General features: G+C 43.2%; 1 protein-coding gene across 1 annotated transcript; it reads left to right on the forward strand.

The window, feature by feature from the left end:
- The first annotated feature begins 75 nt into the window (after nucleotides 1-75).
- On the forward strand, nucleotides 76-23,488 carry LOC121551047 (ras-related C3 botulinum toxin substrate 2). The gene is made up of 7 exons (XM_041863573.2): nucleotides 76-288; nucleotides 12,924-12,995; nucleotides 13,715-13,832; nucleotides 14,429-14,491; nucleotides 21,874-22,033; nucleotides 22,379-22,479; nucleotides 22,748-23,488. Exons 1-7 carry the CDS (start codon nucleotides 254-256, stop codon nucleotides 22,826-22,828), a joined length of 630 nt encoding a protein of 209 aa, XP_041719507.1. The 5' UTR covers nucleotides 76-253; the 3' UTR covers nucleotides 22,829-23,488.
- The last annotated feature ends 816 nt before the right edge of the window (nucleotides 23,489-24,304 follow it).

Raw genomic sequence — 24,304 nt, forward strand, 5'->3', positions numbered from 1 at the left:
TTTGTTAATCAAATTTGAAGGACATTAATATCACAGTTTCACATAGGCCTACTTCCTGCTATCAGAGGTGTCCTTCAGTAGACCCAATGATAAACTTCGCCGCATTCAAGTGCGCAGCGCAAGAGTAAACGCGAGAGTCGGGGCGGTGGGCAGATAAGATAGGCAAACTTATTTCCTGTACCGTACCTGATTCTACATTGTTGTCTTGCCTACTAAGTGTACATTTACAAGTTGTTAAATCAACGCCTGGAAAATGCAAGCCATCAAGTGTGTGGTTGTTGGAGATGGGTAAGTTCTTTAAGTTATCTATGCGCGCAGATCATGAAGTGGTAGGCTACTTTGATTTGGGTGTGTTAATAAGTGGACATTTTGAAAAACTCTCTACTTAGCCTTCTTTTCAAGTGTCTTAATTGGGAGATACATTTTTCTCTGTGTATTGTACTACACATTCTTGTGTCAAGAGACAACTTCTGTTTTTTATGAATTAATTTGTTTCATATTGCATATTGGAGCTGCAGTAATGTGGAATGTATGAACTTTTTATTTGAATTTGGTTGTCATACTCTTAATGATGAGGTTATTGTATGCAGTTTGCACTGTTCATACCTTCCTCATAGCTGTTGTCTGTCAGCTTGATAGACTTGAGTGTGGCAAATTTGTAAAAGGTGCCACAGAACAATCTAACCTTGTTCTAATCTCTATTAGCTAGACAAATAAATAATACTTTCAAGTAACAGTCCTTTTGTGTACAGTATTAACCTTGATGTCCAGAAGCTCAATAGGTCTGATCCTTATCACAGATTCAATACAACAATATAATGATGCCCTCAAGGCAGGAACTTCCCAGTAGAGCAAACCTCTTAACTGTAAAACAGGCCACATAATTAACTCACTTTAAGTTCCTAATTTGCATGTGCAGTTTTAACATCAGGTTGAGGAATTTAAGATGACTTGATAATGACATTGTTTAACAGTCCTTAAATAAATAAATAAATAAATAAGGAAGAGACACACCAAATTCAGAAGGCAGGAAGGAAGTGCCTACACTCTTAGAAAAAAAGGTGCTATCTAGAACCTAAAACAGTTCAATGGCTGTCCCCATAGGATAACCCTTTGAAGAACCCTTTTGGTTCCAGATAGAACCCTTTTGGGTTCCATGTAAAAACCCTTTCCACAGAGGGTTCTACGTGGAACCCAAAATGGTTCTCCTATGGGGACAGCCAAATAACCCTTTTGGAGTGTATGCAAGATTGGTGACAAGTTGATAAGACAAAATGGATGCTGAGATGCTAGCAGGAGATTGGGATCCGTGGGTGTAATGTCTGTAGGAGAGAGGAGATGGAGAGTAGCTGTTTATAATGAGGGCCTCAATTAAAAAACATTTACAAAGACACAGACAGACAGCAATCAGTAAGGTCAATGCAGTCTTTTCCTGTTTTCCGTTCGTTAACCCTCTTCTCTTTTTGCAAAAGAGAAGTTCTCCTATGCTGCTTTTATCCTCCAGTTTAAGTTCCTCTTTGGTCTGTGGTGCACTCTGTCTGCACAGTCTCATGGTTTATAAAGGAACAAAAACACAGCTGCCACCTAAAACACAGTCACCTTTAACACCCACAACACCACTCTCATACACGGTCGATTCAAAGACCAAAGACACATTTTAGCTTGTTCTTTGTATTTCGACAAAGTGCAGTTATACAGCAAATAGCCTGTATTCAACAGGAAACTTCAGCTTTAGAAAAGTAAGTGAAGTGGATTTATACCCAGTAGCAGAATGGAATTTCATCATGGGTCCCTGATCTGTACTACACAGAAATGCATAATGATGGATATGAATGTCATTATCTTCATGGTGATGTATCCTAAATAGGTACACAAAGGTAGAAATATACATATTTGGGTATTATTCTACACACTGGCTATTTTTTGAATGAGCTCCGCCACCAAACAAAACTACATTTGGTTGGTCTGGACTGGACCAAATCTGAACCAATTATAGACGTCTATGTTTCACAAGTTTGGACATCAAAGTACAGCACAGTAGTTGTGATGGGGGAAAAATCGATACAGCTACATATCGGGATATTATTTTTGAGTGTACTCGTTTTGACAATATCGCAATATTATTATACGAGTCATGAAGACAGTCAAATTCCACGTGACCGTTTAGTCATGGTAATTAGGCTTCTCCAAGCTCTGATGCTGCAGATGGTCATTAGTAGCCTGCCAAACTTGCTAACTGCCTGGTACTCAGCACTCTATTGTCCCGCTAATCACTCTGACATCAATGCAAATGAATTCGAAAATCTAATCAAACACTTCATGAGAGCCCATGAGCTCATGTTGCGCAACATTTCAATAGGCTATGCAGTTGCGCAAGAAAACAGAGTGATGGCCTCTACTGAAAAGAGGAGGATCAGCTTTCTATAGGCTAGGCCTATTATATTTATTTTCAACTTTCCTAATATAATGCACTTTGCTTATATTTACAACAGGAGTATAGCCTACCTGGCTGGCATGAAAATAAACCATGGGGAAAAGTGTCCTCCATTCGCTATTTAAGTGCATGGATGACACGTATTTTTTCCCCTGCCCCTGTTTCGATACAGGTGCATGATACAGTGGGGGGAAAAAAATATTTAGTCAGCCACCCATTGTGCAAGTTCTCCCACTTAAAAAGATGAGAGAGGCCTGTAATTTTCATCATAGGTACACGTCAACTATGACAGACAAAATGAGAAAAAAAATTCCAGAAAATCACATTGTAGGATTTTTAATGATTTAATTTGCAAATTATGGTGGAAAATAAGTATTTGGTCAATAACAAAAGTTTCTCAATACTTTGTTATATACCCTTTGTTGGCAATGACACAGGTCAAACGTTTTCTGTAAATCTTCACAAGGTTTTCACACACTGTTGCTGGTATTTTGGCCCATTCCTCCATGCAGATCTCCTCTAGAGCAGTGAAGTTTTGGGGCTGTCGCTGGGCAACACAGACTTTCAACTCCCTCCAAAGATTTTCTATGGGGTTGAGATCTGGAGACTGGCTAGGCCACTCCAGGACCTTGAAATGCTTCTTACGAAGCCACTCCTTCGTTGCCCGGGCGGTATGTTTGGGATCATTGTCATGCTGAAAGACCCAGCCACGTTTCATCTTCAATGCCCTTGCTGATGGAAGGAGGTTTTCACTCAAAATCTCACGATACATGGCCCCATTCATTCTTTCCTTTACACGGATCAGTCGTCCTGGTCCCTTTGCAGAAAGACAGCCCCAAAGCATGATGTTTCCACCCCCATGCTTCACAGTAGGTATGGTGTTCTTTGGATGCAACTCCGCATTCTTTGTCCTCCAAACACGACGAGTTGAGTTTTTACCAAAAAGTTCTATTTTGGTTTCATCTGACCATATGACATTCTCCCCAATCCTCTTCTGGATCATCCAAATGCACTCTAGCAAACTTCAGACGGGCCTGGACATGTACTGGCTTAAGCAGGGGGACACGTCTGGCACTGCAGGATTTGAGTCCCTGGCGGCGTAGTGTGTCACTGATGGTAGGCTTTGTTACTTTGGTCCCAGCTCTCTGCAGGTCATTCACTAGGTCCCCCGTGTGGTTCTGGGATTTTTGCTCACCGTTCTTGTGATCATTTTGACCCCACGGGGTGAGATCTTGCGTGGAGCCCCAGATCGAGGGAGATTATCAGTGGTCTTGTATGTCTTCCATTTCCTAATAATTGCTCCCACAGTTGATTTCTTCAAACCAAGCTGCTTACCTATTGCAGATTCAGTCTTCCCAGCCTGGTGCAGGTCTACAATTTTGTTTCTGGTGTCCTTTGACAGCTCTTTGGTCTTGGCCATAGTGGAGTTTGGAGTGTGACTGTTTGAGGTTGTGGACAGGTGTCTTTTATACTGAAAACAAGTTCAAACAGGTGCCATTAATACAGGTAATGAGTGGAGGACAGAGGAGCCTCTTAAAGAAGAAGTTACAGGTCTGTGAGAGCCAGAAATCTTGCTTGTTTGTAGGTGACCAAATACTTATTTTCCACCATAATTTGCAAATAAATTCATTAAAAATCCTACAATGTGATTTTCTGGAAAAAAAATTCTCAATTTGTCTGTCATAGCTGTCTATGATGAAAATTACAGGCCTCTCTCATCTTTTTAAGTGGGAGAACTTGCACAATTGGTGGCTGACTAAATACTTTTTTCCCCCACTGTATGCACCTCGGAATTGGATAAGGACGTGCGCATGCGCGCGATGTGTCTGTCTTCACTTGTAGCCTGTGAGAAAGACCCGATCACGTGATGGAGAGCCGTGTGAGTGAGATGGGAGGTGCTTCGGAGCGGGCAGCATTTAGGGAGGGGCTGCAAAAGGCATGGATTTTGTTTGGGTGCATTATGGCCACACAAAGGGTATGCCACCAGGAAATTTGAAGCATTATCAAGTGCTTCTCAAATTGTAAATGAGAGACTGACGAAGTGTGTACAGCCTGCGCAAAAAAACAAAGCAGAGCTCATGCCTTTCAAGTGACTTTTTTCAAATTATCATTAGAGTTGCATCATGCAGCCTTAAGATGTATTAAAAATCAAAACATATACCCCAACATTTGTAGAACAACTATAGTTACATTAATAACTCTAAATTAAGCATGTAGGAGTACCTGTTTCTTTGTTAATCCTTTCTATTTTATTCAGCTTTGTTCAATTGTATTCTTCATACTATAAAATAATATACAGTTGAAGTCGGAAGTTTACATACACCTTAGCCAAATACATTTAAACTCAGTTTTTCACAATTCCTGACATTTAATCATTGTAGAAATTCCCTGTCTTAGGTCAGTTAGGATCGCCACTTTATTTTAAGAATGTGAAATGTCCGAATAATTGTAGAGATAATTATTTATTTCACATTCCCAGTGGGTCAGAAGTTTACATACACTCAATTAGTATTTGGTAGCATTGCCTTTAAATTGTTTAACTTGGGTCAAACGTTTTGGGTAGCCTTCCACAAGCTTCCCACAATAAGTTGGGTGAATTTTGGCCCATTCCTCCTGACAGAGCTGGTGTAACTGAGTCAGGTTTGTAGGCCTCCTTGCGCGCACACGCTTTTTCAGTTCTTTCAGTTCTTTCTATAGGATTGAAGTCAGGGCTTTGTGATGGCCACTCCAATACCTTGACTTTGTTGTCCTTAAGCCATTTTGCCACAACTTTGGAAGTATGCTTGAGGTCATTGTCCATTTGGAAGACCCATTTGCGACCAAGCTTTAACTTCCTGACTGATGTCTTGAGATGTTGCTTCAATATATTGTGATGTCACGAGAGGCTGTGTCCTGGAGGGACGTTACATCCCCCTGAGGTGGCTGCAAACCCAGACAGCTATGGCTCCATCTGCTGGTATGGTCGGGAACTCCACCCCTCTATGGCCAATCTTCCCACGCAGCTGAAACAAATCAGGAGCTGATGAGCTGAAGGTTTTTGGAAGGGAAGGGACACACTGAGGGAGTGTGTGGGGGGTGAAGAGACACAGTCTCCAACCTGGGCTCTCTGGAGGACAAGAGTGCTGCACGTCCACTTCCATGAGGAATATAAGGATTTGGAGATACTTACCTTTGGGAAATACTCACCTTTGGATATATGCACCTGTGGAAATACGTGAGAGACATTTGGAAGGACTTTTTTGCTGGGTTGGCCACTAGCTGCAACGTGGACTACGGTAAGGCTGGGGAAAAGTTATCTGAGCGAGTGAAAATTATGATTTTGGATGTGGAAGAGACATCCCTGAACTGTTAACCCTTAAAGAGCCACAAGAGAACAGAATTTTGTTATATTTTCGTTAATTTCCCAAGACCTATAATAAAATCCTTGTTTTGTTTGAACCTTGTCTCCTTGCACTACTTGAGCAATCCCGCTGAAAGCTGTGTAGCCTCTCGTGACGTCACAGATGGTGGAGAATACGGGCACGCTCAAGCGTTAATAGTGCATGTCAGAGGAGGATACCGAAGGTTTGATCACCCAGTTTTCCAAGTTGGCCGTAGGCTCCCCGCCGACTGAAATGGAGGACATATTGAAAGCCCTTGTTGCTGGCCAGCACGCCCAGATGCAAGCAAACGTGGCTCTCTTGGAGGAGCAAAAGAAAGCCAACCTTCTGAAGGCAGAGGAATTGCAGTTGCAGAGACAGAGGGTGGTCCAAAATACCCGCCCAATAAAGGCAAGTGACTTTATATCTAAGATGGGAGCTACCGATGACATTGAGGCATACCTGCATGCATTTGAGGCCACGGCCACTAGGGAAGCCTGGCCCAAGCAACAGTGGGTTGGTCTGTTAGCCCCCTTTCTAACCGGGGAATCGCTGAATGCTGTCCGGGACCTGGGCCCTGACCAGGTTACTGACTATGATGCCCTGAAGTCTGAGATCCTCAGCAGATATGGACTCACAAAGTTTGGTATGGCCCAGCGCTTTCACAGCTGGACCTTCCAACCAGACCAACCTCCTCGGGCGCAGATGCATGAACTTGTCCGAATCGCAAGGAAATGGCTGGATCCGCAGAGGAATACAGCAGCGGCGGTGGTGGAGGCCGTTGTGGTGGATCGTTACCTACGCGCCCTGCCTTATGAGGCAAAACGGGTCATCAGTCAACAGGCCTTGACCACGGCTGATCTGACCGTGGAAGCTGTGGAAAAGTACCAGGCCACAGCGGAGATGCTGAATGCTTCCCGAAAAGACCCCAGGAGTGCGGCCCCACCACAAATGGGAAGAACCCGTCCAAAGGACCCCAAGGTCTCGAACCCAGCCACGTCAGGACTTATCCCGGCTCCAGGGGGAGCCAGAAACCAGGCGGGTCCAAGAAGAGTACACCAGGAGGGGGAAACTCGACAGTGTTACCGGTGTGGGGAGATGGGACATATCTCCTGGCAGTGTGGGAAACCAGCCGATGAACCTATGCCCACTGCGGAGTCCTCCAGCTCAGCACCCACACACCGTTTTGCCTCGCTCTTGGGAGTCGTAGATGGCGGCCCAGATCGACCCCCCACCTGCCCGGTAACTGTGAATCACCATGATGTGGAGGCCTTACTGGATTCTGGTAGCCGGGCCACCCTGGTGCGTAAGGATTTGGTGGGCCCAACGTGTCTGACCCCGGGGAAAGTCCTCCCAGTTTCCTGTGTCCATGGGGACACCAGAGAATACCCCATTACTGAACTTACAATGACCAGCACACGGGGAACCATACGCACGACGGCGGGGGTGGTTGATTCCCTCCCCGTCCCTGTCCTAATTGGACGAGACTGCCCAGCCTTTTACCCACTCTGGAGAGAGTCTCAGGAGAGGATAACCCGAGTACCTCGGAAACGGAGAGGCAAGACTCATCCTGGGAAGGCTCCGGTGCAATCCTTCGAATTACTCACTCCCGCCCGGGCTCTGATAGGGATGGCAGGTGCCCAGACCGACACAGAGACGGAGCTACAGAATCTGGACAAAGAACTGTCTGGTCTGAAGGGGGACCGCTGAGAGGTATCGTTTGTTAAAGCAACAGTTAGACATGAAGACAGAAGAGTTAGATATCCTCCAGGCTAAACTCCAACAGAGCTCCTTCCCTAAGCAACAGGAGGAGCTGGAGAGGCTGCGCTGGACCATCGAGGAGTGTGAGGAGACCCTGCGCAGTAGTAAGGAGGTCCAGAAGAAGGCAGAGGAGAAGTACAAGGTGTTGGAGAACAAGATGAAGAATGCGGAGGCAGAGAGAGAGAAGGAACTGAAAGCTGCTCAACAGAAGCTAAACTCTGCTAAAACCAAGGCTGATGCGTTCAGTAAGAAACTCAAGGAGAGACAACAGGAGGCTGAGTCCCTGGTCCTAGAGTTGGAGGAGTTGAAGAGAGAGCAGTCTGGCAAGCACCACGGCAATGCGGACGCCCTCTCCCGGCGTGATGCCTTCTTCGCTGCCTTTACCCCGACGAGGACGTCGGTCCCGAGGAGGGGGATGTGTGATGTCACGAGAGGCTGTGTCCTGGAGGGACGTTACATCCCCCTGAGGTGGCTGCAAACCCAGACAGCTATGGCTCCATCTGCTGGTATGGTCGGGAACTCCACCCCTCTATGGCCAATCTTCCCACGCAGCTGAAACAAATCAGGAGCTGATGAGCTGAAGGTTTTTGGAAGGGAAGGGACACACTGAGGGAGTGTGTGGGGGGTGAAGAGACACAGTCTCCAACCTGGGCTCTCTGGAGGACAAGAGTGCTGCACGTCCACTTCCATGAGGAATATAAGGATTTGGAGATACTTACCTTTGGGAAATACTCACCTTTGGATATATGCACCTGTGGAAATACGTGAGAGACATTTGGAAGGACTTTTTGCTGGGTTGGCCACTAGCTGCAACGTGGACTACAGTAAGGCTGGGGAAAAGTTATCTGAGCGAGTGAAAATTATGATTTTGGATGTGGAAGAGACATCCCTGAACTGTTAACCCTTAAAGAGCCACAAGAGAACAGAATTTTGTTATATTTTCGTTAATTTCCCAAGACCTATAATAAAATCCTTGTTTTGTTTGAACCTTGTCTCCTTGCACTACTTGAGCAATCCCGCTGAAAGCTGTGTAGCCTCTCGTGACGTCACAATATCCACATAATTTTCCTTCCTCATGATGCCATTTATTTTGTGAAGTGCACCAGTCCCTCCTGCAGCAAAGCACCCCCACAGCATGATGCTGCCACCCCCGTGCTTCACGGTTGGGATGGTGTTCTTCGGCTTGCAAGCCTTCCCCTTTTTCCTCCAAACAAACACTTCTATTTTTGTTTCATCAGACCAAAGGACATTTCTCCAAAAAGTATGATCTTTGTCCCCATGTGCAGTTGCAAACCGTAGTCTGGCTTATTTATGGCGGTTTTGGACCAGTGGTTTCTTCCTTGCTATGCAGCCTTTCAGGTTATGTCGATATAGGACTCGATTTTACTGTGGATATAGATACCTTTGTACCTGTTTCCTCCAGCATCTTCACAAGGTCCTTTGCTGCTGTTCTGGGATTGATTGGCACTTTTCGCACCAAAGTACATTCATCTCTAGGAGACAGAACGCGTCTCCTTCCTGAGCGGGTATGATGGCTGCGTGGTCCCATGGTGTTTATACTTGCGTACTATTGTTTGTACAGATGAACGTGGTACCTTCAGCCATTTGGAAATTGCTCCCAAGGATGAACCAGACTTGTGGAGGTCTACAATTTATTTTCTGACGTCTTGGCAGATTTCTTTTGATTTTCCCATGATATCAAGCAAAGAGGCACTGAGTTTGAAGGTAGGCCTTGAAATACATCCACAGGTACACCTCCAATTGACTCAAATGATGTCAATTAGCCTATCAGAAGCTTCTAAAGCCATGACATCATTTTCTGGAATTTTCCAAGCTGTTCAAAGGCACAGTCAACTTAGTGTATGTAAACTTCTGACCCACTGGAATTGTGATACAGTGAATTATAAGTGAAATAATCTGTCTGTAAAAAATTGTTGGAAAAATTACTTGTGTCATGCACAAGGTAGATGTCCTAACCGACTTGCCAAAACTATAGTTTGTTAACAAGAAATTTGTGGAGTGGTTGAAAAACGAGTTTTAATGACTCCGACCTAAGTGTATGTAAACTTCCGTCTTCAACTGTAAAATAATGCCACGGAATTCTAAGCAAATCTTGTTTGCTAAATGAACTAGTGTAGCCCACAGCCATTTGGCAGCGCAGATCAGGACAACTCAGAGTATGCTATTCTGTTCTTCTGAAATAGACTATATTTTCTTCATATCATGCTTCTTTAGACCTGTCTAAGATAAATAATGGATTTATTGTGAGACCAACAGTTATTTGCTTGACAATCACCGGCTGACTACATTTCGTGACCGCCACAGCCCTAACTATACTGTACTGAACTATACTCAACTTTTCTTTACTGTACTCTGCTGAACTATACTCAAATATTCTTTACTGTACTGTACTGTACTGAACTATACACAACTTTTCTTTACTGTACTGAACTATACTGAACTATTCTTTACTGTACTGTACTGAACTATACTCAACTTTTCTTTACTGAACTATACTCAACTATTCTTTACTGTACTGTGCTCTACTGTACTGTACTCTACTGTGCTCTACTGTAATGCAATGTACTGTGCTGTCCAAACTTTTGAACCAATCATGGATGTCTATGTTTGGACCAAATGAAGGCCGGTCCAGATGTCTGTGGATGTAAAAATCAAGGCCAGGTCAGACTAACAAAATGAAACTACTTTTCAACATCCATGGACGTCCGGTGTCGGTCAGTGCTCAGTGGGTGAGGATGCAGGTTACAGTAAATGGAAAGAGATGGGGCTCATGGGTAGGTGTCAGTAAGAGCCGGGAGAGGTGACATTAATGAGAGAGAGAGAGAGAGATACTTTAGAATGGTACACTTCATATGAGCTTCTATGCCCCTATCGTCCTGACTGTCACTCAGTGTCACCGCCCTGCCTCCTGCCAGCTCTGTGACACCCCGGTCCCCCTAGCCCCATGAAACAAATAGGCCAACAGCTTAATTCTGGAGTGTGGCATTTAGGTGGAAGTGTGATTTTGACATCTATATCCTCCTAGGTTGTCAGTTTTTTTAGGCCAGCGCTTCTGACTGAGAAGTGAGAGCATTAAAAATTAACTCTGCCCAGCCAGTGGTAATGAGGTTGGTCTTTGAAGTCAGATGCTGTATATGTTGGATTCACACCGTGACATATCATCAAAAAGCATTAATGTGCTGTAACTTTTAACTACTGTAGCATGATTGGTACTTAGAGTAATTTGTTCCGTTGTAGAACTTTGAGTTGAAAAAGTAATTGCACTGTTGAAAGAGCACTTTTCAGATGCACCATAGAATATCACCTTTCACATGGTTCCATCAGGTTCATGTAGTAAGTTATCACAATGCTATCTTTGGATTTAGGATTTCCATCCGCCCCTTTCCCTTGTCCATCTGTGTGTGGGGGTAAGGAGAGAGAGGGAGCCTCATGCAGGAGGAGCAGGTGGAGAGTAGGAAGCACGGGAGCAACGGGCCCCTCCGCTTTGACTCAGTTAGACCACAGTCAACAGCATGTGTGTGTGAGTCAGAGGGTAGCAGAGATGGAGACTGCTCAACGACACACTAACTCCCACAGAGAGAGGGAAACAGACACCATCACACTACCCTGTATCTCACTCTCATATCACCTCTCTCTCTCTCTCTCTCTCTCATATCACCTCTCTCTCCCTCTCTCTCTCATATCACCTCTCTCTCTCTCTCTCTCATATCACCTCTCTCTCTCTCTCTCTCTCTCTCTCTCTCTCTCTCTCTCTCTCTCTCTCTCTCTCTCTCTCTCTCTCTTCTCTCTCTCTCTCATGTTGCTATAACCAAAACACATTGACTTCAGTTAATGTGAACAGAACTGTTTCTTGCCACCTAATATAATATACAGTAAGTTATTACTAATCATGTCTTCCACAAGGGCATAAACTGTGAATGTTTCTCCAGTGCTTTTCAATGGCATCTATCGGGTTTCTTCTACCCAACCTTGAATGCTAACCTAATGATGTTCAAGGTGGAGCCAATCTGTAGAAGAAGCTCATGGTAGCCTGCCTACGTATAGCCTGGGGTGTCACTTTCTAATCTTGCCCTAAAAACTTAACTCTGGGAGCACTCCTCAGACTAGGATTCCTTCCCTCGTGCCTGTACATGCAGGTGCGTGCTTCTTATTGGAATTTTACTGCAAAAACTCTGACTGTGTTTTTAACTGCTGCCTGTCAGAGGTGTTTTAGAACACTGACAAGGAGCTAGAGAAAGCTGATTACTGCTTCTCATAATGTAGGCAAGTTTGAAAGAAGCCAGTCATGCTGTTCATTCATCACATTGTACATGGTTAGAATGTCTATTGCCATTCATCATACTGTAGCAAGCAATAAGGACATTCTATTGGTATCTTCTATCTTTTATCGTGAGTGGGAGTGGACCATGATAGACACCAAGCTGAATTTAATGATGGTATTCTGGCAAATATGGTGTAAGCTTTCCAAAAAAGAAATGTTAAAAGAATTGACGGAATCTGCAATTTCATGTTTTTTTTTAAAACATCCATTTACAATTAATTTGCTCTCGCTTTTAAAAAGTATTTCCTTGCAATATTTTGTTTTGCTATCAATACTTTTGGATTTATGTTTTGCTTTCAATAACATTATTTTTGTTTGCAATAATAATAATTTTGTTCTCGACTTCAAAAGTTTTGCTTGATATTAATGGCACAAAAGTAACTCACTCACTAGAGGATGGCACCATATAGTAACACTATTACTCTAAACTAAGGAGTTTAAAGCGACAATCCTAAATTGAAACATTAACAAGTGTCCTCCCCGCCACAGTTTCAGTAAAAAGCTGAGGGATGGGGCTGGAGAAATGCAACCACTTTCAAATCCATAGACTACACTATGGATGCAAGGACTGACCATCCATGATATCACAATTATTGTTTTAACCATGTTTTAGGCTATACAGTGTTTGTTTACATTAACTTTGTTAACAAACATTGAAGTAAATGTGGAGTTTTCTTACATTTTTACATGTGATTGTTTTTCACATGTGATTAGATTTTCACATGCAGAGTTTTTTTTACATGTGAAACTCCAAATGGGATTTTCTCATGTGAATGTTTTTCATGTGAAAATGCATGTGAAACTGCGAATTTGACGTGTTTTTTTTGTAAGGGAAGGGAGTTACTCTGACAGCTGGCAGCTACCCTGTAATGACTATAGGTTCTCTCAGTGTGTGCTTGAGTAAAGGTGTGGCTGTGTGTGTGTGTGTGTGTGTGTGTGTGCGTGCGATAGTGTGTCAATGTGCTATTGCAGCAAGAAAATGTGTGTATGTGTTGGCACACAACTGATTGCCCAATGTGTGTTTCAGTGCTGTGGGAAAGACATGCCTGCTCATCAGCTACACAACCAACGCCTTCCCTGGAGAGTACATCCCCACAGTGTAAGTACTGGACCACAGACAGACACAGTGGACATGATATAGCTGGTACAGTGCCAAATGTGTGGGCTGAATGGACAAACATCCTACATAATGCCAACAAAGGCCTACATAATGCAACCAATAACCAGAAATAGGAAGTATTGTTATATTCACAATAATTCTAGGGATTGGAATGCTAGATATTGACTTTACTTTCACAAACACCTATGGTATGCAGTTTATATACACTCAGTGGCCAGTTTATTAGGTACACCCATTTACTACTGGGTCAGACCCCCCTTTACCTCCAGAACAGCCTGAATTCTTCGGAGCATGGCGTTCAATTGTTGCTCAATTGGTATCAAGGGACGTAATGTGGGGAGGGTTTGGCCGGCCGGGATGTCCTTGTCCCATCGCGCTCTAGCGACTCCTGTGGTAGGCCGGGCGTATGCACGCTGACTTCAGTCACCAGCTGTACGGTGTTTCCTCCGATACATTTGTGCGGCTGGCTTCTGGGTTAAGCGAGCAGTGCGCCTTTGCGGGGTCGTGTTTTGGAGGACGCATGGCTCTCGACCTTTGCCTCCCACCACGGTAGTTGCAGCGATGGGACAAGACTGTAACTACAAATTGGATATCACGAAAAAGGGGTAAAAAGTAAAAAATTAAATAAAACGGTATATGCTGTGTAAGGTTTTCCACTGTGATTTGTTCTAGATGTAATGGACTCATTTGTCTTGCAGGTTTGATAACTACTCAGCCAATGTGATGGTGGACAGTAAGCCAGTGAATCTGGGACTGTGGGATACAGCAGGACAGGAGGACTATGACAGACTCAGACCTCTGTCCTATCCTCAGACGGTAACACACACACACACATATACAGAATCTCTATTACAAATTATATACAGTGGGGTCTGGAATTATTGACACCCTTGATAAAGATGAGCAGTAATGACTGTATACTGTAAAATGTATAATGGATGCTACCATGATTACGGATAATCCTGAATGAATCGTGAATAATTATGAGTGAGGGTCAAAGATCATACTCCCAAGACATGCTAAACTCCCCTGTTACTGGTAATGGTGAGAGGTAAGCATGTCTTATGACTTAAACTAAATCTCTTTGAATAATTGTATTAGTATAAAATTATATAATTTCACATTTATTTGGAGCACAGAATATAGCTCAGTATTTGCATGATACATTTTATACAATCATTTAACGGTCATCTTTATCAAGGGTGTCAATAATTTCGGACCCCACTGTACGTCTTCTACATCACTGATACACCTTTCTACCCTTCAGGACAACCCCATGTATTACTCCCTACACCTTCACTAACCAATGACCACAGTATATAAATCACTATATCCTAATCTGTTTACACCATCAACACATCTCCCTACTCCTTTAATACTACCATTGATCAGACGCTATGTTTGTCTCCTAGGATGTGTTCCTCATCTGTTTCTCTCTGGTGAGCCCAGCATCGTTTGAGAACGTCAGAGCCAAGGTGAGTGGATTCTGTATGATCTTTATGGCTGTTGTGCTACAATGTATAGGTACATATAGTATGCAATACACACTTACATATTCTATTTGATCCGCCTCCTGTGTTTTCCTCTGCACTTAATGCAGGGATAGCAGATTACATTGTTTTCATAATGTAGGTGTTGATTGGCATTGATTGATACAGCACGATTATAAAGGTTGCAGCATCCCCCAGAGCTGCAGTATATAGCATACATTATAGGTTAATATATGGAGAGATTAACGTGTCAATACTGTTGATCACTCCTAAAGCACTTACCTTTCTGTGAATATAGATGGGTCATCATTATATTTACATTTTAGTCATTTAGCAGACGCTCTTATCCAGAGCGACTTACAGTTAGTGAGTGCATACATTTTCATACTGCCCCCCCTGTCAGTAATACAGAGGTGGTTGATGGAAAACAGAGCAAGAAAACAGTAGTATGCCAGTTAATCTATAAAATGCCCATCATGATTAAGATAATGATAGTTGGCCTGTGAAATGAGTCTAAACACATAGAGAAATCAATAATTGTATAATGGATAGGCTACTCTGGTTTACCTGCTTTCAATAGAAAATTGAAGTGTACTGTATAATAAAACTAACATATTGCAGATTCTGGCATTTCTAGTACAGTAATAAGATATAGTCCAATGGGCAACAAATATGTTTTATATTTTAACTATGTCTGAGTAATGCTATTATCAATAGTTGTTTTGTGTTCTGCTGCTTTCAGCTCTACCGATTGCTGCAAAGGCCATGGTTTATTCGCTTAAGTCAGACAGTCATAAATTAAGTATTTCAAATCCAAGGACTAGAACAACACATCTATTCAGGTAGCACGTTGCATACCCATTGGATTCTTCGCCAATGAACCTCACTCCATTTGAATAGGATATAGAAATCTGTTCATCAACAGAAATCAATCATATTCATTCAGGTTTACGTCAGAGAGAGGTAATCATCTCTTCTTTAACGGAGTCAAACATGGATGTCCCATGTGAACTTAACTCCCATAATGCACGCTGAGACCTCGACCTACTCCCCCGGCTAACTGTCAGGGTCTGTGTCTTTTCACTGCACAGGGCACGCATTCCACATGTTACCATGGCAGCTCTCAGCTACTGCTGAACGAAGCTGTCCTTGAGCCCTCTATCGCTCTTCCACCGTTCTGATGAAAAGGAGAAGATAGTAATTGTCCCATCCTGTCTCTCCATCTCCATCTCTCCAGAAGTCATGGTGTTTAGAACTGACACATTACTATAGAAGTTGAATTCACATCAAAGCTATAAAATCACCAAAAAAGCCTGCCAAACTTGACCCTTTTCAGACGCTTTTATTGTTGCTTCTTCTCATACCATTGCGTCAGCCATAGGCTTTGTCAAATGACAGCAAAGTGTCTGACTCCTCTGACTACAATGTCAACCGTTTGAATTGAGCTAATTAGTTTGGGAACTGTCAGTGTTGGAGTTATATCAAGGGCAGTGGAGATCAAAAGATAATGAGATTTGATCAATCTGCTTTACTTGATATGACATTGTCAAAACAACCCTAATATGGTCCAGAGTGGTCTGAAGGCAGGTCTGGTAGGTCGCTAAAAAGCATGAATGTGCTATCTATTCTACTGCATAGACTTGGTGCTCAAACTAACGGGGGGATTGTTCTTGATATTGGCAATTATTGAAAAGACCAGCGTTAATCCATTCCAATTTGTGCCGTTTTGAATCGCACCGCTTGCCCAAATGACTTTACTCAGCCCTTTAATTTATGATTAGCTTCAAACAATAGCAATCTCGCTTCTCCAGCCCTTATGTAAATGTTTGCCTCTTTTCACATTTCAAGAACAAAATTCTTTATTAGTTTTTTCCTCCTCTCTCTCCATCTTTCTCAGTCTGTTTTTTCATGGCATGTTCCCAATGAGTCTCCATGGTAACATTGCCCATGTATGCAAATGGAGCCTTGGTAGATTAGCAGGCTTTCAGGTGACATTAGGATCTATTTAAAATGGAAGGTAGGCTACAGACTGTGTGGGGGAAGAGTCACAGCCAGAGTCACAGCCATGTAGCGTGTTGCTCCCACTAACCCACCCATGTCACTCTGGTAATTGCCTGTCAAAAGGAGATTCAATTGACCCGTGTTATCTCTGATTATTGCCATGGTACACCTCCTACTGCTATCACCATTTTGGATCAACGGGAGATCAATAATCAATTAGCCATCGCTCCAATCTTCTCCTGAGAAGGTTTGTCTTCCATTATCATAACACTGTACTGGCCAACTCATGTCTTAAACTAGCAGAATTAAATTCCCTCACTCAGTTTCAGAGAGATACAGAGGGATTTACTAGTAAACTAAAGGTGCCATTTTCTAAAACACAGAATTGCCCATCATCTCCCCACACCACTAAATGAATGTGTTTCCATTTCATCCAGTCAGCCTCGATGGAAGTTAGAGATTATTTAACTCATGGCACCATCGCCTTTCTTAGTAGGAAGCTGGGAAGTGTTATTTGTTAAAGTGATATCTGTTACCTGTCCTGGTATATAGAGAACCATCCTTTAATCTCTCCTCCACAGAGTCTGTGAGGGTCAGGGCAGAGGTAACCCCTTAGTTCCTGAATAGTGAAAGCCTTTTATTGTAAAGCTCATCTTCAAATAAAAAATCACATTTTATTTGCCACATGCGCCGAATACAACAGGTGTAGACCTTACAGTGAAATGCTTACTTACAAGCCCTTAACCAACAATGCAGTTTTAAGAAAATAAAAAGTGTTAAGTAAAAAATAGAAAGTAAAAAATAACAAATAGCTGCAGTAAAATAAAATAACAGTAGGGAGGTTATATACAGGGGGTACTGGTTCAGAGTCAATGTGTGGGGGCACCGGTTAGTCGAGGGAATTGAGGTAATATGTACATGTGGGTAGAGTTAAAGTGACTATGCATAGATAATAAACAGAGTAGCCATGGTTATCTGTTCAGGAGTCTTATGGCTTGGGGGTAGAAGCTGTTAAGAAGCCTTTTGGACCTAGACTTGGCGCTCCGGTACCGCTTGCCGTGCGGTAGCAGAGAGAACAGTCTATGACTAGGGTGGCTGGAGTCTTTGACAATGTTTAGGGCCTTCCTCTGACACTGCCTGGTATAGAGGTCCTGGATGGCAGGAAGCTTGGCCCCAGTGATGTACTGGGCCGTACGCACTACCCTCTGTAGTGCCTTGCGGTCGGAGGCCGAGCAGCTGCCATACCAGGCAGTGATGCAACCAGTCAGGATGCTCTCGATGGTGCAGCTGTATAACTTTTTGAGGATCTTTTCAGTCTCCTGAGGGGGATACGCTTTGTTGTGCCCTCTTCACGACTGTCTTGGTGTGTTTGGACCATGATAGTTTGTTGGTGTGTCACGTTCGTTGAATACAGGATTGGACCAAGGTGCAGCGTGGTATGCGTACATGTTCGTTTATTAAATAAACACTGAACAAAACAACAAAAGCAACGTAACGTGAAGTTCTAAAGGCTAACATCAAACAAGCCAAACACACAGAAACAAGATCCCCCAAAACAGGTAGGCAACATGGCTACCTAAGTATGATCCCCAATCAGAGACAACGATCGACAGCTGCCTCTGATTGGGAACCACACCCAGCCAACATAGATCTACAATATCTAGATCTATACATAGAAATTCACACCCTGACCAAACCAACTAAAGAAAACCGGGCTCTCAAGGCCAGGGCGTGACAGTGATGTGGACACCAAGGAACTTGAAGCTCTCAACCTGTTCCACTACAGCCCCGTCGATGAGAATGGGGGCATGCTCAGTCCTCTTTTTTTCCTGTAGTCCACAATCATCTCCTTTGTCTTGATCACATTGAGGGAGAGGTTGTTGTCCTGGCACCACACGGCCAGGTCTCTGACCTTCTCCCTATAGGCTGTCTCATCGTTGTCGGTGATCAGGCCTACCACTGTTGTGTCGTCGGCAAACTTAATGATGGTGTTGGAGTCGTGCCTGGCCTTGCAGTAATGGGTGAACAGGGAGTACAGGAGGGGACTGAGCATGCACCCCTGAGGGGCCCCCATGTTGAGGATCAGCGTGGCAGATGTGTTGTTACCTACCCTTACCACCCTTGCAGAGGGAGGTGTTTAGTCCCAGGGTCCTTAGCTTAGTGATGAGCTTTGAGGGCACTATGGTGTTGAACGGTGAGCTGTAGTCAATGAATAGCATTCTCACATAGGTGTTCCTCTTGTCCAGGTGGGAAAGGGCAGTGTGGAGTGCAATAGAGATTGCATCATCTGTGGATCTGTTGGGGCGGTATGCAAATTGGAGTGGGTCTAGGGTTTCTGGGATAATGGTGTTGATGTGAGACATGACCAGCCTTTCAATGCACTTCATGGTTACAGACGTGAGTGCAAAGGGTCGGTAGTCATTTAGGCAGGTTATCTTAGTGTTCTTGGGCACAGGGACTATGGTGGTCTGCTTGAAACATGTTGGTATTACAGACTCAGTCAGGGACATGTTGAAAATGTCAGTGAAGACACTTGCCAGTTGGTCAGCACATGCTCGGACTACGCATCCTGGTAATCTGTCTGACCCTGCGACCTTGTGAATGTTGACCTGTTTAAAGGTCTTACTCACATCGGCTATGGAGAGCGTGATCACATAGTCATCCGGAACAGCTGATGCTCTCATGCATGCTTCAGTGTTGCTTGCCTCGAAGCGAGCATAGAAGTGATTTAGCTCGTCTGGTAGGCTCGTGATTCAATCTTAGTCCTGTATTGACTCTTTGCCTGTTTGATGGTTCATCAGAGGGCATAGCGGGATTTCTTATAAGCGTCCGGGTTAGAGTCCCGCTCCTTGAAAGCAGCAGCTCTACCCTTTAGCTCAGTGCGGATGTTGCCTGTAATCCATGGCTTCTGGTTGGGGTATGTACGTACGGTCACTGTGGGGACGACGTCATCAATGCACTTATTGATGAAGCCAGTGACTGATGTGGTGTACTCCTCAATGCTATCGGAAGAATCCCGGAACATAGTCCAGTCTGTGCTAGCAAAACAGACCTGTAGCTTAGCATCTGCGTCATGTGACCACTTCCTTATTAACCGAGTCACTGGTGCTTCCTGTTTTAGTTTTTGCTTATAAGCAGGAATCAGGAGGATAGAGTTATGGTCAGATTTGCCAAATGGAGGGCGAGCGAGAGCTTTGTATGCGTCTCTGTGTGTAGAGTAAAAGTGGTCTAGAGTTTTTTTTTCCTCTGGTTGCACATTTAACATGCTGGTAGAAATTAGGTAGAACGGAGTCCCCGGCCACTAGGAGCGCTGCCTCTGGATGAGTGTTTTCCTGTTTGCTTATGGCCTTATACAGCTCATTGAGTGCAATCTTAGTGCCAGCATCGGTTTGTGGTGGTAAATAGACAGCTACGAATAATATAGCTAAAAACTCTCTTGGTAAATAGTGTGTTCTACAGCTTATCATGAGATACTCTACTTCAGGCGAGCAAAACCTTGAGACTTCCTTAGTATTAGATTTTATGCACCAGCTGTTGTTTACAAATATACACAGACCACCACCCCTTGTCTAACCGGAGTCAGCCGTTCTATCCTACCGATGTAGCGTATATCCCGCTAGCTGTATGTTAGCCATGTCGTCGTTCAGCCACGACTCGGTGAAACATAATATATTACAGTTTTTAATGTCCCGTTGGTAGGATAACCTTGATCTTAGGTTGTCCAATTTATTTTCAAATGATTGTACGTTGGCTAATAGGATTGATGGAAGAGGCAGTTTACTCACTCACCGTCGGATCCTTACAAGGCACCCCGACCTACGTCCACGATATCTCCGTCTCTTTCTCATGCGAATGACGGGGATTTGGGCCTTGTCGGGTGTCTGTAGAATATCCTTCACGTCCGACTCGTTGAAGTAAAAATCTTCGTCCAATACGAGGTGAGTAATTGCTGTCCTGATATCCAGAAGCTTTTTTTGGTCATAAGAGACGGTGGCAGAAACATTATGTACAGAATCAATTACAAATAACGCGAAAAAACACACATAATAGTACAATTGGTTAGTTTGCCGTCAATGAGTCCTCCTAAGGAGGTAAGACTCTGGGAGATCTACCCCAGTCCTTTGTGTGGCATTCAAGGTTTGATGGCAGGAAGGCCAAAGAGTGCAGAGGAGTGGGCGCTTTGTCCCCACAGACAAAGTCTACATAATGGCTACCCTGCAAGTGGAAGAGAGACAGACACGAGAGGCAGCAAAACCTTGGTGAATGGAACCGAGAATTCTTGATGCATTTTTCACATAATATAGTGTGTGTGTGTGTGTGTTTTCTCAGTAGACTCAGTGAAATGCCTGAAATGTGTGTGTGTGCGTGCTTCATTGTCACTGTTCTCATTACTATACATTAATGCGCTATAAAAAGGAAAAATTTTAAACCTTGACATTCCCTCCACTCTGCTGTAACAGCTAATGATGGCTTGCAGAGTGGGTCCTATATTTCATTAGAGACACCAATAATTACTGACTTCTAAACATACGTAGAGCTGTTAACCAGGTGTTAAGCAGAGAAGCTAAAATAAGCGAAGGTGACTCACTAACAGTCTGTGTCATTCATAAGCATTAATCAGCTCCTATTCTGCAAAAGCATACACTGCTCTCTCATTTCTATCAATTACTCAATGTGGATGAAGGGACTTCCTTTTTCATCATGCTGACGTTGTCAGACATTTTATTTGAATAATGTGTATTATAATGACGGTATTGATAATAGTAATAATAATAATAATAGTATCCTAGATGTTATGTGTGAGGAGCTACATACACCAGGAATGAAACTGGCTACCAGATAATACAGTAGTAGAACCAGAGGGGAAGAGGCAAAGCGAGAGGCTTGACTCTGCCCCAAAATCTGTCCAGGAGAAGCAGACCAAGTGGGGATTTTTTGTAATGAGTGTCGAATTTCGTAAAAAAAAAAAATGTAATTCTAATTTGCTACGGGAGGCTTATTTGATTTAAGTTTTGTAATGTTTAGGTTGTTACTAATGTTCTGATATAAGTGGACACACGTGGCATTCCGACAACTTTGAGAAAGAAAAATATATTTCTAAGTTATGCCTGTTGTTCACACGTGTATCTGCCCTCTCATTTGTTAGAATATTCCCGCCTGACCCCGCCTCCTCCCGTCTGCATTCCGCCTTTTGTGGACATTTATTCTCATTATTAAAGCGGTCAGTCCAGTATCTTGTCAGTATATAGATCATCTTTGGTAGAATTAAAGATGAGCTGTATCACAGAAAAGGAAGTGAAAAGTAATTCCGTGTCTTTGGCTGCGGCCATGTTGACCTGCTCTGTGTGTGTGCTTGCTCCCCCTAGTGGTACCCTGAGGTACGACACCACTGCCCCTCCACACCCATCATCCTGGTTGGCACCAAGCTGGATCTGAGGGACGAGAAGGAAACCATTGAGAAGCTGAAGGAGAAGAAGCTAGCGCCCATCACCTACCCACAAGGCTTAGCACTAGCCAAAGAGATAGGTACGTAGGTCTCTGGGATCCTGAATTAGTGATCATGCATCAGGGATCAACCATGATTGATATACAGTAGTCACTCTGGGTTTGTGATTGGACATGACTGAATCAGCGATTGATTGATTATCTGTCATTGTAATGATTGTTGTTCACAGAGCTGTACAGTATCATGGAACACTTTGTACTCTGCTCTGAGTCCTTATACTTGTTGAACACTGCATAGTTGTTGATGTTATGTCGCCCTAGCTTCACATTCTTGGAATCATCACCCGCCAGCCGTGTATTATGCCAAATAAACAGTCTATCCTCTCCATATCCCTCATACATCTTCTGTGTGTGTTTTCTGGGTAGACTCGGTAAAGTACCTGGAATGCTCTGCCCTGACCCAGCGGGGGCTGAAGACGGTGTTTGACGAGGCCATCCGAGCGGTGCTGTGCCCCCAGCCCACCAAGGTAAAAAAACGACCCTGTCTACTCATCTGATCTCAGACCTGTGGACAGACCAAGAGGGAATGGCTCAGGAATCGCACAACAGCAAATGTTGACTTTAGTTAAATACAAAGTTTGGCAGTTTTACAAAGTGGTCTAATGTTCAGATGAGTCAACATATGTAGTGTTGAGTCTTGCCATCTGTAGTGTAGATCCAGCTATACGTATGTAGTGTATGCCTCAATCCCAAATGAATGGAAGATAATAGAACCGTCTAATTGTACCATTACAGATGGTGCCGACCTTTCCCACTCATTGGGGATTGAGGCATATAGCTGGATGTACAGAACAGATGGATTCATCTCAACGTTAGACCACTGTTCAGGTCTGAAAACAACCATCAGACTTTCTGGATCATCACTATAAATGTCCTTAATATTTTCAAGACAAATCCAGGATAAGAACACATGGATAAGTGTTTTAGATTCATATATTGGTATTTGTTTTTGGTTTCTGACTCATTTTCTCGACAGTACCTCACTTCTTCTATATGGTTTGTTTATGCAGTGACTGGTCCTTATTGTACAAGAAAGACACTGAAAAATAAAAAGACCAAACATTACGGTGTGTATAGTCAGAAATGTATTGTAAAATTCCGAACCAATTGCACCATCCTTTCCAATAACGTAAGAAACTCTCTAAAATGATCATGTTGTTTACTGTATAAAATGTATTTTTTATATTTTGACATGATACAGCATTGTACTATATTTCTTAGGTACTGTATTACTTCTCTCTCTATTACAATTTTACATATGAGTGTCTCATTCTGTACTGATCAAAACTTATTTTCTATTAAGTGCCTTCTTCCATTGGGGTAGAATTATTGAAATTAGCTTTTACTCTCCCCTCCATATTTGTATTTTATTTGGCTCTATACTCCATCATTTTAGATTTGATACAGAATGTTTCATATACACTGAGTATATCAAACAAAAGGAACACCTTCCGAATATTGAGTTTGCACCCCCCCTCCCCCTCAGAACAGCCTCAATTCGTAGGGGCATGGACTCTACAAGGTGTCGGAAGCGTTCCACAGGGTTGCTGGCCCATGTTGACGCCAATGCTTCCCACAGTTGTGTGAAGTTGGCTGGATGTCCTTTGGGTGGTGGACCATTCTTGATACACACGAGAAACTGTTGAGCGTGAAAAACCAGCAGCGTTGCAGTTCTTGACAAAAACCTGTGCACCTGGCACCTGCTGCCATACCCTGTTCAAAGGCGCTTACATTTTTTGTCTTGCCCATTCACCCTCAGAATGGCACACATGTTTTGTTGTAGCCTCTGAATGGCATCTCAGTCATTATTTATTTATGATTTTCTTAATCATGGCAATATCAGGATTAATTTAGAAGTGTTCAGAAACATCTAATCAAGGGAATATAGGACCAAATCAAGGAATATGGGACCAAATACTAAACTTTTGACTATTTTAATACACTATAAGTGAATTTGTCCAAAAACTTCTGACCTATTCTCATGGGCGGGGACTAGATACATACAGTGTTTTCATTTCTAAACAGTAAAACAGATAGGCCTATGTATGAGAATACCCTCAAATAAAAGGTGACATGCTGTACTTTCGCCTCATATGAAACATTTAATCTCAAATCCAAAATGCTGGAGTATAGAGCCAAATAAAAAATTGTATATACCAGTATACAAGTTCTACTGGGGCCTATTTTTACAACAGCTACCTAGACATCCTCTCCCCTCCAGGGCTACAGCATTGTACTGTGATGTGTCAGAAACCGACATGTACTACCATAGAAATCTTTAAATAAACTCTT

The sequence above is a fragment of the Coregonus clupeaformis genome, chromosome 35 (assembly GCF_020615455.1).
Source record: "Coregonus clupeaformis isolate EN_2021a chromosome 35, ASM2061545v1, whole genome shotgun sequence".
Lineage (NCBI taxonomy): Eukaryota > Metazoa > Chordata > Actinopteri > Salmoniformes > Salmonidae > Coregonus > Coregonus clupeaformis.